The sequence below is a fragment of the Anoplopoma fimbria genome, chromosome 13, assembly GCF_027596085.1.
Source record: "Anoplopoma fimbria isolate UVic2021 breed Golden Eagle Sablefish chromosome 13, Afim_UVic_2022, whole genome shotgun sequence".
Taxonomy (NCBI): Eukaryota; Metazoa; Chordata; class Actinopteri; order Perciformes; family Anoplopomatidae; genus Anoplopoma; species Anoplopoma fimbria.
In genome coordinates, this window is record NC_072461.1 from 7,410,498 (window position 1) to 7,425,136 (window position 14,639).

A 14,639-nucleotide genomic window follows, 5' to 3' on the forward strand; every position below is an offset into this window, starting at 1 on the left:
ATTGAATCTTCTCACACCTTCCCTTCTCCTTCTTCTTCTGCTGCAGAGATGCGCCCCCACAGGACTGTGTTCACACGGGCCATTGAGGCCTGTGACCTGCACTGGCAGGACCGACACCTCCAGCACATTATCGCCAGTGACCTCTATGCCAACTACTGTTACCATGACAACCAGGACGGCTCCCTCTTTGACACACGCGGCTGGCCCTTGTGGCACGGTGAGTCTATGTGCATGTAGGTGTGTGTGTGAGCACACGTGTCAGATGAGTTATTTATACACAGTGAGTTGGACCGATAATGTACAGAAGCCAGGGGAAAAACATTGGAGTAAAACTTAGTCTTTCTCTTTAAGAACACGTCCCAACAGCCTGTGCCCGTGTGGATGCCCTGCGCTCGCACGGGTACCCAAGAGAAGCCCTCCGACTGGCCATCGCCGTAGTCAACACGTTACGGCGGCAACAGCAGAGGCAACTGGAGCACTTCCGTCGACACAAGAAAGGTGAAGCTAGTTTTTTTTGTCAGAATACAAATTAGCAAACAAACCATTCTCACTTACTCTAAATACAACCACCACCACCATCCTTCCTCCCTCCCCTACATAAATACCCTATATTGCAAAGGAAAAAATAAATGTGGACAGACGAGGGAAGGAGAAATTTCTCCCAAATCCGCCATTGGCAAAGCTTGTTTTCAAGTCATCAATTTTTGGAAGATGGAGTAATTAATTGCCGGTAGCAAAGAGAAAAAGATGTTGTGTTTTCGTTGAAATAACTTCTTTCCTTTCCTTCTTTCATTCAGATTTTTATTCCCTGTCCATTTAATTTGACGAAGGTCTGGTTATGTTAGAATGTTTTTATAATTGTTCTGGTTGGTGAAGGACATTGATATGTGTTTTTCTTTTGTTAACTGTGTCTTTTTATGCTCTGTCTTGTCTCAGAGTTGCTCCATAAAGGCCATACCTCCATAACCAACATGGAGGGCTGGGTGGGACACCCCCTGGATCCCATCGGTACACTGTTCAGCACCCTGACGGAGTCGGGACGAGGGGGAGAGGAGGGCTCCAACACCTGCTTAGACCTCTCAGGTGCTGATGACTCACAGTAACTGGCAGACTGAATAAAACACATGCATACATGTACTTGAATATAGCTCTGGCTTTATGGCAGCACATAAAACAATACTTTCTGAGCCAACACAAAGCCAAAAGATCATGCCGTATGTTTTGTCTGTGCTTCCTTATAACCACACTTGTACTATATGATTTGTATATGATTTATGACATGTACTGTATAATAACATACTGAATACAAGAGCAACCTTACCGACACACAGAAAAACAACACTATAAGTATAGCCTTATGCAAAATGAACAGGGCCATTATCATGAAGGACAAACTACATTTGGATATTTATACACGGATGTTTTTGAAAATGACATTTTTTCAACATGCTGTATATTATTAAGGGGTTGATTTTTAATATGCGATGACAAAATGCATGATTTATACTCACATCCCTGCCCTGTTGACTACAGTTGAGTCATTTCTAGTCTATATAGCTGCATAATAAGACTTATTTTTCAGGTCTCTCATATTTCTCGACTGCATTAGAATGCAGATGAAGGCGTAGTTTAAGTGCAGATTCACCTTCAGTCTCTTTGTCTTCTCTTATCATGCCTCCCCTCATGTATTTTTTTATTTTTCAATTCTCCTCTCCTACGCTCCACAATCGCTCTGTCCCTTGTTGCCTCCCCTGCTCACAGAAATAGCCCTCTCCTCTGAGGTAGAGAATTACAGAGGAATACTCCTGAGGCGTTGGTCTTTATTTTGGATGGTCGCTGGGTTCAGACCTCTGCTATGTGACTGACACAGTGGTTTTCCATATGGGACAGACTCATCTAGTGACCAAAACCTCAGAGAATAACACAGACATTGACTACCACTTTCTGCCGACCCTGTTTCAGTTATCTAACTTTCCCCTCTCTTCCCCACAGACTGCTCCAGTGTTGTGAGCCGAGCGGAGCTCCAGCGGATGCCCGTGCAGCGATTGTTGGGAGACGGCGAATCATACGTGGCGCTGGCGGTGGAGACGGCTCTGATTGGCTTGGGCCAGCAGCGGGTGATGCCTGACGGTCTGTACGCTCAGGAGAAGGTGTGTCGCAATGAAGAGCAGCTATTGGCCAAGCTGCAGGAAGTGGAGCTGGACGACTCCCTGGTCAAAATCTTCCGTAAACAGGCCGTCTTTCTGCTAGAGGGTGAGGGAGCTGACTGATAATACTTCACCCGTACTGTCCCTTTATTTCATTTACATATCCCAGCAGCCTCCACACAAACAGACACACATAGACACACCTCCTCTGTGTCTTTCCTTTCTGTCCCTCCCACGCACGGGGGCCTACACATTCTTGCTAAAACAGGAAAAAACACATTGGACTCTGTCTCACTATTTATTATCCTTTCATTTTGTGGTGCAAATAGAGGCTGAGCTGCCCTGGGCCAGACCAAAATGAGCTCTTTACACAGTAACACCAGAGGTATTGTGTCAGCACACACATGCGTGCACACACAGCAGTGTGTACATTTACAGGGCCGGGGCTGGAGCAGAGTGAGGTTTGGTTATGGGAAAGGGAGGAGGAGGAGGAGGAGGCAGCAATTCCTCGGCCCAGTCAAACTCAACCCCAGTCCCCACCCAAACCCTAGCCCTGCCTCGGCCTGGCGCGACCACCCACCTCTGGCTCCGTCACCAATAGAGCACCAAGCTCAGAGGCCTCCTAGGGCCCCTGGAGGCTGCAGCCGCGCCACTGTGTGATGTGGTCTGTGGCTTAGGAGCCTGTTGGGGTTTAAAATAACCCACCAGAGACGAGGGGAAGTGCAGGAAGAGACGGGGGAGGGGGAGGGAGGGAGTGCGAGGCGCAGTCTTCACACACACACACACACACACACACACACACACACACACACACACACACACACACACACACACACACACACACACACACACAACCATATGGTTTTTTGACGTCACAGCTTGTTTTAATGCCGCGTGGCTTTGCCTCTTCCTGGCTGTGAGGGATAAGTCACTCCTCAGTGTGCTACTCCATACACAACAAAATGAAAATGAACGTATTCTTTGTTGTCTGTTTATACCATAAGCTTAATACTATACTATTACATTTATTGACCTGAGGAGACAGATAATTGTATTATTAGTGAATTTCTTCCACCTCTTTGTTCCGTCATTTAAAACAAACCCCCCCTTTTTTTCCCTGTGTTTGTTTTCTTTCCTTTTGGAGCAGCTGGGCCGTACTCTGGCCTTGGAGAGATCGTCCACAGAGAGAGTGTCCCCATGCACACCTTCGCCCGCTATCTCTTTACCTCTCTCCTACCTCACGACGCTGAACTGGCGTACAAAATTGCACTGAGAGCCATGCGGTAGGTCCCAAGTGTATGCGTGTGCGCTTTTGGTGTGTGCGTGTGTGTTGCTGTCATCATGTCAAAACCTTGTAAATCACATTTTATTGATTTTCATGTGGAGATTTTAAATGCTGATCTTCGGATTAAGCAAATCCTCCCAAGTTAAGGCTAATGGAGCCTTTAAAAAATTGACTACGGAAAAAACTCTTAAACATGTTGGCGGGTTACTCACAAAATGAGTCTGTTTTTGTTAAGCAAAGACTAAAACTTCAAATTTAATGGGATCATCTGACTTTAAACCACCTGAAACTGGAGGATCACATTAAGATTCAAACTCTGAAATGTTTTATTATATGTTTTGACTAAACAAACATAGCTACAAAGTTAAAAGGTAACATCCCTCCTGTTCCTGTGGAGACCAGTGCATGCTCTCCCCAATATTTAAAATCAGTCATCATGGCTGGATCATGGTTATCATCAGAGGATGGTAAAAATACAGAGCATTTTGTCTGTGTGTTTACGTGTGATTAGTCAGGGTTCTGCCCCGTTTGTAGGTCTGTTTGTGGGCATTTTCCATGTGATCTTTCTATATTAAGCTCCTGTGTGTATTCATCTGTGGACAATGCGTACATGTGTATGTGTGTTAATCAGTCTGCGCTGCTGTGTTTTGATGTTGTGACTAGTGGGAGCTGGATCAGTGAATATTAATTAAATTAATGAGAGTGTAATTAGTGTGGCTGTAATGAGGAAGAAGCGCGCACACACACACACACACACACACACACACACACACACACACACACACACACACACACACACACACACACACACAGGGCCAACAGGGAGAGGGCAGTGTGGGAAAGATGTGTGTTGTGTTTCTACAAAGCTTCTCAGAGTCCATCGCTGAGAAACTGGCAAATGATTAATGAATGAATGATAAGTGTGTTTTGGTTTTTTTCTGGCTCGTACCACCGCGTGTCACAGCCGGACAAATGTGGAACAAAAGGAAAACAGACGCATCCTTCGCACTTTGCTCCAGTTAGGAGGCGTCAGGAGTTGAAATAAACCAAAACAACACTGTTGGCTTTCTCCTTTACGGGGTGCTGTGTGGTTTCAAGGTTGCGCGTCCAACCGCTCAGTGTCCCCTTCCTTGCCACTAAACCCGAGTCCCAAAACCTGTTTTCCCTGAGTCAGCGGCTACCCTCCCTACCTCGCTACTTCCCTTCACCTTCCCCATTTCCTCCCCTTGCCTCCTCCATCCTCACTCCTGTGGTGTGAAACCGGCGATTTAGAATAATATGGCCACTTATGGGTGCTCCTGGGAGCCAGGGGTGTCTACTCAGCACATAATGAATGTGTGTAATGTAGCGTGGAGTAATATGATAGCATATACCTCCCCGCTCCCACGGGACGGCGGACAGTTAAATATAGAGGAGGAGGTAAAGGAACCAGGGCTATTTTAATGGACCCATTATAACACTATCATTGATACAAGGAGAGAGAGAGAGTCTCACTCGCTCATTTACACAAACACACACACACACACACACTTTTTTTACTTGCTTTCTCTATTTGTTTTCTCCTTCACAGTTGCTCTCAAACCAGCTTTTCTTTTTTTTCTTTTTAATGCGATAAAGTCAGACTGCCTCCATACACAAATGCATATCCAGTATTAGTGTGTGTATGTCTGTGTATGCGCATGAAGTTAATTAAAGCGTGTGAGAGCAGCATATGCTGAGAGATGGCTTGGTGTGAGCGGCCAACAACAAAAACAGAGGAGCTGCCTACTGGTTCACACGCTGCCCAGAATTTGACTGCAGTCACACAAGAAGAAGAAGAAGAAGAAGAAGAAGAGGAAGAAGCTCGCTGCCTCTCCAGAAACTGTCCTTATTGCAACTCTTTAGAAGCCAGAGAGACAAATCCCTGCCGCCTGTTTTCATAGGAGATTTCCATATGAGATACCAGTTCCAATGCTAATGAATTTAGATCCTCGCTGTATTCCACAACCTTTGATCTTCTGCCTCATCCATTATCTTTATATATACAGCGCTGTATATTGTGTCTGTAGTCTGGGGATAAACTCATACAATGACAATCCAGTGACGCTCACAGGTGGCTGTCATGGCTTTGTCTTTATGTTAGGCCAACCTGTGTTACCCTACACAGTCTGATTACCCCTGAAAGTATTATACTTTTTGAATATTTTTCATCACTTTAAGATGCAAATTGTATTATTGAAAAAAGAGATAAAGAAAAAATTAAGATGCAGGGAGTCCTAGTCGTTAAAACTAGTCTAATTTCCCTAAGTAAAAGTAGCTATACCACCCTGAAAAATACTCTCATGTAAGCAGCATTTTAGCAACATCTGGCTCAGGTGAAGCTAGATGCATCCCATAATCTTGGGTAATGTTGCAGTGCATCATATTTTATAAACTGATGCTCTGTATATGAAACCCTTATCTGAAAAGTAACCAGTAACTATTACTGGCAAATAAATGTAGGGGTTTAAAAAATCCACTATATTTTTCCCTCTGAAATGTAGTGAAGTTTTATAATATGCAGTTGTAGCAGAAAGTAGAAGTACTCAAGCAACTGAAGTGCAAGTACCTCAAAATTGTTCCTAAGTACTTAACTTGAGTGTACTAAAACACATACAGTAACACAAACACACACAGATGATAATCATTTTAATGATGAGGATTATAGTGATACTACTACTACTTATAATAATAATAATAATAATAATGCTAGTAATAATAATAATAATAACTATTGGACCACTTATTGGAAACAATGGAGCAATATCAGAATGTGTGTTTATCAAAGATACCCCAGGTTGGAGAGTATCATTGTGCAAGTATGTGTAGTTTAATATTTTCTGTTTGTTTTAATTCAGTTTAAAGATTATACACCTGAATCCGAGTAAATCCTACAGCCCCTCTGTGCTCAAGAAAATTGTTTCACACCTCTTGGAAAAACAAAAAAAATTGCACATAGGTCAAGATAAAATGAAGGATATTTTCCTAGAGTTTTTCACCTCACAGTGAGGACTTTCTGATTTGCTGTGTTGAAAACTATGCTTCACCCAAAGCAGACGTTATTTCAAACATCCAAGGCCCTTAAGAGGGAGGGAACTAAAATGAGGTGTTACGTTTTGGGTCATGCAGGACTTGATCCCTGCTGTCAGGCGTAAGTTTTCAACTTTGGGTTTGTGTATAGAGTGGAGGTCATCCAGCGGATGTGACACTTAGCTGATAGATGTGGGCTTGATGGATTATAGAAGTGAAGCGTGTTTACAGTCAGAGGGGGAAAGGAGTGTGAGTTAGAGGGGTCAGTAGTCATGGTGATGCTGACCAGAACTCCCCGAGGGCCTCAGGATTTAGGTAAAATCTGGCTTGACTGCTTTTTATCAACGTCTGGTTCTTTCCTCCTCACTTTCACTTCCATGGTCCCCTGCCGACTCCCTCCTATTTCTGGTACGATGAGTGCTGCCCTGCTGCCGTGCTGCTTTCAGATGTGATAGGGTGCTACAGTGCCACGGGACCCGTTTGACACCAAAGCTGCCCCCCCTCCCTCTCACTGACTCACACAGGGATCGATTGCCGCTTCCAGCTCACTGTTAGTGTTTTACATAACATTGATAATACTCCATGCCAAGGCAGTGCTGTGAAGACATACGACTTTAATTTGATGTTTTAGGCACGCTTGTCATTGAGTTGAGAGTTTGTATAGTGTTATTGCTTGGAGAGGATGATCATGTTTATAACCAGCGTGCACCATTTTGCAGTAGTTTATAAGCTTCCTCAATGGGAATGCACCCATAGCACGATATGCTGTACTTGTGCTGGGATTGAATGCATCACAGTGGTCAATTAGGCATTTTATTTTTATCATTAATCTATATATTTTTTGCTTGTTTCTCATGGAACAATAGCCCAGTAACGATTTTCCCTTCCCAACATTTGGAGGAGCTTTTTTTTTTCATCAACCCAGGCCTCTCAAGCTCCTATCCAATGGAGGCCTCTGGCTCTCCGGTGAAAACCCAAACAAAGACAGGAATGTTGATGAGGCCTCCATCTTTACCCAGGGAACTTTTTTTGCTTTTTTTTGCTTTGCTACACCCCAGGAATCTTCCAGAAGGCCCCAGTGTGGTGGAAGCTTTTAGCAGCTCTTTAGATGTGTGTGGAATGAACCCGGCTGTTGCCACGGCTTCCAAACATCTCCGCTTTACACCAAGTGTCAGTGTTCACACTCACACGCATCTCGACAGGGTTTTTCGTTACCCTCCCTCTCTCTTTTTCCGAAAGAACGAGCCCCGATTGTGCCCTCTTGGGCAAAAGCGAGTGAAGAAGAGGCTGTTTTTTCGTGCATGCCTTCACTCGGGTGGCAACAATATCACATGCACTTTGCTCTGAAATTGAAACTGGCATTTAGCGTCACATTGCTTTTACCGGGCTGCTTTGATGTGTTTTCAAAAAGGGGGTGTGTGTGTGTGTGTGTGTGTGTGTGTGTGTGTGTGTGTGTGTGTGTGTGTGTGTGTGTGTGTGTGTGTGTGTGTGTGTGTGTGTCTATCTGAGCGTGTGTGTGTCTGTGTGTGCTGGCACTCTTCATTCATGTGTGTCGGTATTTGTTTGATGTGTGTCCAGCCTTACGGGGCTGGAAGGTGAATCCCTTAATTTCCCCACGGACTCAATTAGCTTTGTGATTGGCTGAGAGAAGGCCAGGTTGTGCTGTCTTCTGAAGGAAAGAAGACCTTTGAAACTGAGGTGGGAGAGTGCTGGGAAGAGAAGTGAAGCAGAATAGGAGATGAGCCGGCCACAGTGGTAATGGTGGTGGTGCTGGCGAAGACTTGGCCCAGTCTGTATTATTATAATGAGAGAGAGCGAGAGAGAGAAACTAGTGGAGCTCCTTCATCCACTAGCAGGTGTTGCACGGCTCTGCCTTCATTATTACCAATTAGAGTGAAGAAAATACTAATTATACCTTGGTTTCTAGGTGATTAGATACTACTCTGGAAGTAAATTGCAGGAATAGGCTAACTGTAATCCCCCTGTGATCGCGAAAGCCATTTTCATTTTGAAGTCACTTTCAGTCCATCATAATGAAGACTTTCTCCGTCTGTACAGTATTTCTGTCCGTCTGATCTACTCTGTTTTTGATGATTTGTGGACCTTTGGTGTCTCTCTGGTTATCATTCACTCTATTTCTCTGCCACTCTGTCTTTCTTAAGCCAACGTTATTCTTTTTTGTACTCTGTTGAATGCTCAATTCATAACGAGCGTTACGTGGATCTAATTTTCTGTGTCTGTCTCTCCATCAGGTTGCCCGTGTTGGAGTCGACGGCCTCATCCGGTGACCTGTCACGACCCCACCACATCGTGTCTGTGGTGCCCAACCGCTACCCGCGCTGGTTCACCCTGAGCCACATAGAGTCTCAGCAGTGTGAGCTGGCCTCCACCATGCTCACTGCTGCCAAAGGTACGGAGATATTCCCAAACACACACAGGAGAAAACACATATTGTACACAGAAAAAAAAAAATGGTTTATGCTGCTAACTTACTCAGTGTTAGTGAATGCTCTCAGATAGTATCGGCAACGCAGTCTGAAGTGTTTCCCTTCTGTTCGAATCCCTTCTAGGTGACAGTCGCAGGCTCGAGACAGTCCTGGAGTCAATCCAGAAAAACATTCACTCCTCGTCTCACATCTTCAAACTGGCACAAGATGCGTTCAAGATCGCCACGCTGATGGACAGCCTGCCTGACATCACGCTTCTCAAAGTCTCTCTGGAGCTGGGACTGCAGGTACGGGAACACGCCCACGTTGTTTGTCAAAACGGGTACAGCTGTATATTTATCGGCACCTTTTTAGGAAGCTGTCAGGTCAGGTTGTGATTTTGTACGCATGTTTACAGCAGGTCGCTCTAATTTTAAGGTTCAGCAAAACCATTTGAGACTGGAGAGGAATGACAACTAAAACAAAAGTATTATTATGTGTGTAAGTGTTATTTCACCCAAATCAGGTCCCTATGAGGCTACTGTTACTCTTAGTAACAGCTATGAAACTCCTTTGATTTTCTTGAAATTATAGATATTTGATCATTTTTGTATAGGGAGAGTTTACAGCTTCTGAGTATGAAATCTACTACTAATATTGCTATAATGATTCACTTTTGTTGAGATCTGTCTATGGAAGGACTTTATTCTGGTATTCATTCAATTCTAAAAGGTTGTGGTGGCATTATTGTCTTGGAATATGGGAACATAGTAAGGTAACTGTATCTGCACCACAGGGTGCAGTTGTTCCTGTTTAACGGCCCTATATTCCATGACTGTTATTCGAACGTGCAGCTCGATCACCAGGCCTCAAGACTCCCATGAGATGTCCACCATATACCATTACAGATACAGCACTGTGTATCCATAAGCGTTCTGAAATCTTCCGTCACAGGAAAAACCATTACAATTTTTATTTGCAGTCAATCTTTATTTTGATTGTGAACTTTGTAAAGGGTGATTGTGTTATTTGGATTTTACACAGATATTTCTTGACGTCTGTCAATTAAACCTGTACTGCTGTAGGAAGCTAAACTGATCTTGGACTACATTCCTTGTAATGTCCCCATACGTGTAATATAGGTATTTACTTTGATGGTTTGATTGAGGGTTTGTCATCCTCATCACATCTGTGTCCCTAAGCCAGTAATGATATAGAAATGTGAAGTGAAACAGAAAGAAGGTTTGAGTATCTTTGATGAAAGTCAACCATGGAAAAATAAGTCCCTGTTTAATGGTTGTTGAAAATCTAATACAATCTGTGCCCTTACAGTCATTCAACCATACTCCAGAGATGTTCCAAGTTTTATGTTGTTTCAAGTATTTCCTCTCCAACTCACCTGTCAGTCCTCCTTTCTTTTCCATCTTCCTCAGGTGATGAGAATAACTCTGTCCACACTAAACTGGAGGAGGAGGGAGATGGTGCGCTGGTTAGTCACGTGTGCCACTGAAGTGGGTAAGTGTGCCTGGCTTCTTGAATGTGTCTGTTTCTTTATTTCACAACGTGCTCGATCTAATCACTTCATCTTCCAATCTCTTCACTCTGTCCTGTTTGTGTCCCTCAGGTGTGTACGCACTGGACAGCATCATGCAGAGCTGGTTCACCCTCTTCACCCCCACAGAAGCCACCAGTATCGTGGCCACCACTGTCATGTCCAACAGCACCATCGTCCGCCTCCACCTGGACTGCCACCAGCAGGAGAACCTGGCTTCATCCGCACGCACCCTCGCCCTGCAATGTGCCATGAAGGACCCCCAGAACTGCGCCCTCTCTGCTCTTACCCTCTGTGAAAAGGACCACATTGCCTTCGAGACAGCCTACCAGATTGTACTGGACGCGGCGGCGACAGGGATGAGCTACACGCAGCTGTTCACCATAGCGCGCTACATGGAACACCGCGGTTACCCGATGCGGGCGTACAAGCTGGCCACGTTAGCCATGGCTCACCTGAACCTCAGTTACAACCAGGACACGCACCCGGCCATCAACGACGTGCTCTGGGCCTGCGCGCTCAGCCACTCGCTGGGCAAGAACGAGCTGGCCGCCGTCATCCCCCTGGTGGTCAAGAGCGTGAAGTGCGCCACCGTGCTTTCGGACATTTTGCGGCGGTGCACGCTGACCACGCCGGGCATGGTGTCGGCGCTGCACAGCCGCAGGAACTCTGGGAAGTTGATGTCCCTGGACAAGGCGCCGCTCAGGCAGCTGCTGGACGCAACTATCGGGGCTTACATCAACACCACGCACTCGCGGCTCACACACATCAGCCCGCGCCACTACAGCGAGTTCATAGAGTTCCTGGGCAAGGCCCGGGAGACTTTCATGATGGCTCACGACGGACACATTCAGTTCACCCAGTTCATAGACAACCTGAAACAGATCTACAAGGGCAAAAAGAAACTAATGATGCTGGTGAGGGAGAGGTTCGGCTGAGGGTGAGGCTGGGAGTCGCCGAAGGCTCCCCTCTCCACTCTAGTACTTTTCTATTAACTTGAGTCTGCCTTTTGAACTTCTTTTGGACAAATAAAATAGACAAGTAAAAAACGAGGGATGTGACTTGTAGAATGAAGCAAAATGAGAAAGGAAAAGATGACAAAAAAATCAACAGAGCCACAAGCGGTATTATTGTTCTTGCTGTTGTTATTGTTATAAACATTATTACTATTATTATTATTAATAATATTATTACTACTATGTGTACAGAAGTGTTTTTATTTTTCAGAAGAGAGGAAATTTGTCACGTTGTGAATGTTGTGTGTATTTCTCTACATGTGTGCGAGAGGAAAAATGAAAAGTGAAATGGCTTTTTTACAAATTTTGGTTCTTTTATTTTTATGATTTAAAGCATCTTTTTGTTCTCCCCCTTTTCCAGTGTATCTTGAGTTACATGTTGTCGAGTGGCTGAAGCCCTTTTACAATAGCGCTCATGAAAAAACATAAAGAAGAAGAAAAAAAGAAACTATGTCTCAGCATCCTCAAAGAGAAACTAAGGCTTTAAACCACACAGAGCACCTCCCTCTGTCCAGGCCCTCGCCGGTGGGCGCTGGGCAGCACTGCACAGCATAGCTCGGCTCGGCTCGGCTCAGCACAGCTTGGGTTTAGCACTGACAGAAAGCCGCCATCAGCATTTCTTTAGACACAGCAGTAGCAGCAGCAGCAGCAGCACTTGAGCAGCCATTAGTTTTCTCTGGGTCCCAGGCATTAGCTCCATTACACACAACAACGCTCTTAGCTAACTCGTGTTGTTGTTACCGTTGTAATCCTCCCCACCTCCATAACTAGTACCTGTTTTTAGACAGAGGGCAGTACGCAGGCGCTACACTGATGGCACATTACACAAAGATAATGAGTATTATTGTTCCATTAATGTAATGTGGTACAGCTGTGATTCTTAACTAAATAAGTAGATACCCAGAGGGAGACGACTACCTCATGATACGGTATTGAACCTGCACCCTTTTTTTCTTTCTTTGTTGCTATCATGATATGTACCATCTACTGTGTGATAGCTGACAGTTTTTAATGAAACAGAAGAGTCACTAGTGAGACCAAGGTTACGAGGAGATGTGGAGTCAGTGTTTCTGAGCTTGGCGCTGCTGTACGTCACTGCCCCGGCATCGGTACTTACTTACTCCCCCTATAAATTGGCTCTAACAGACCTTGAAAATGTGTCAGTATGTCAGTCCCCTCTCATCTCCAACAGCCACCATTGTACGGTATTTTTTCAGACCAGGCCAGTGTCATTTCCCTCTGTGCATGTGAATCATAGAAATTAGACTCTCTACTGTTAAAGTTCATTGTGTGGAACCTTCAGTAATTGTCAACCAGAACGTTCTCAGGGATTTCTCTACACAGGAAAAAGGCGGAACAAATGATCGACTGACTACAGGAAAAAAAAGACAAAAAAACGTGACACAACATGAGCGAGCATTTATTGTACTCTGTATATATGCCATAGTATATGTCTGAATATGGAGGATCTGAAAGTATATGTTAACTAATTTATACAGAGTATTCTATGTAATGTGAAATACTTGAAGCCGCTGTAGTTTGCTCTCTCTCTATCTCTCTCTCTGGCTCTCCTTCTCTCTTTTGTCTTTTTTTTTTTTTTTTTTTTTTTTTTGGTCTTTCGTTGAAAACAGAACATATCAGAAGGACTGACTGACCTTGCTTTTTGGACTCACAAGGCCTCATGGGTTCATACTTGAGACGCTGGATCCCGTCATGAAATGCAGGTTGAGTCAGATCGGTGATGGCGGAGAAAGACATTGTTGTTCATTCCTGCTGAGACTAAAGCTTAGAAAAGGGGTGGAGGTAGACTACTATAGGCCGTTGGTTGATATATGCTTTTAAAACACAATACAGGACTTGATTATGCATGTAAGCTGTTGCACTAGCCTAGTTTTCCATAGGATCCTATGGGGAAAAACTGTAATGTGCTTTATACAGGACCTAATTGGAGATGAATCTGGTTAAAAAATCATGTATCATGAGTCCAACCTTATTTGCATTTAAGGCCATCTCTTGGCTGAAGTCTGCCTCATGTTGCATTAATATAACCCTTGTCAGAGTACCTTGTTTAACTCAACAAGACTCATATTGATAGTTATGCACAGGTTCTATCTAGCTAAGATTAAAGAAACAAGTCTCCTCAGATCTCCCTTACATTCACCGCAGCATTTCCAGTGTCTCCTCTGCAATGTTCAGCTGTCCTGTCATTACTTGCCTTTTTTTTTTTTAACTTTCTTTAAACGTCTGATTTTTCTCATTTTTTTCAGTACATCTCTTTTCTATCTTGTGTTCATTAAAGATAAAAGCAGCCTTTTCTCTTGCCTTGTCTTAACGCTTTAAAGTAACCAAACAGGAGATCTATCTAACAACCAAACGCGTTCTAAGAGGTGAGAGACGACCCACCTTGGTCCCAGCTTTAGTGTCCTTAATTAGTAAGTGAATGGCTGTGTAACTCATGCTTTAACAAAGCAATTCCTCACGTGTGTTTGGTGAAAAAAATACGTTGTCCAGTGTCTCTTGTTCTCTTCAGAAACAATTTCCTCTGAGTCTTTCTAGCTGTTTTTTTTTCTTCTTTTTTTTTGTTTGTTTGTTTGTGTAGGAATCTTCTGCTCTCCCATTTTATTTATTACAATGACCCATGTATACATGCTTATGAAATTAAGATTTGATACACCGATATCAATTTATTTATGTAACTAAATCACTGTTTTATAATCTTGTTAATGAGTCAATAATTGATTTTTTTTTTTTTTGTTTTGTTTTTTTGTTTTAATAAAAGTTAGTTTTTTGAAATGTATATTCACTTCCCTCTGCTTTTTGTTTTGCATACCGACCCAGGATTTTTTTTGTGCAGCCACAATTTTGTCCCAGAAAATGTGTCGTGGGTTGTTACGGGACGCGGCCCGCGAGCTTGAAGGCGGCGTTAGTCGGCGCATCAGCGTCAGGGCCGTTCAGATCTCCATCAAACAGCGGTGTCAGAAAAAGCCAGAGAAGGATCACTCTCACTGGCAGCAGCTTTCATGCTGTCATCTCGGGAGAGCTGACGAGGAATATGAAATATATCAATTGATATTCCCATGGTCTTTGTAGCTTCTGTCAGGCAGCCAGGCTCAGCCAACCACAATAACCTGTTTACATGCATCGAACACTGACAGTGGTGCCACA

General features: G+C 44.0%; 1 protein-coding gene across 1 annotated transcript in view; it reads left to right on the forward strand.

The window, feature by feature from the left end:
* The window catches only part of LOC129100956 (zinc finger SWIM domain-containing protein 6-like), a 44,668-nt gene extending 31,593 nt beyond the window's left edge, over window positions 1–13,075 (forward strand). Inside the window, exons 6-14 of the mRNA XM_054610522.1 lie at window positions 47–217; window positions 352–498; window positions 937–1,083; window positions 1,993–2,253; window positions 3,295–3,430; window positions 8,733–8,890; window positions 9,051–9,214; window positions 10,340–10,421; window positions 10,531–13,075. Coding sequence (XP_054466497.1) covers window positions 47–217; window positions 352–498; window positions 937–1,083; window positions 1,993–2,253; window positions 3,295–3,430; window positions 8,733–8,890; window positions 9,051–9,214; window positions 10,340–10,421; window positions 10,531–11,396 — 2,132 coding nt within the window. The 3' untranslated portion in view covers window positions 11,397–13,075. The remainder of the gene's footprint in view (window positions 1–46; window positions 218–351; window positions 499–936; window positions 1,084–1,992; window positions 2,254–3,294; window positions 3,431–8,732; window positions 8,891–9,050; window positions 9,215–10,339; window positions 10,422–10,530) is intronic.
* The last annotated feature ends 1,564 nt before the right edge of the window (window positions 13,076–14,639 follow it).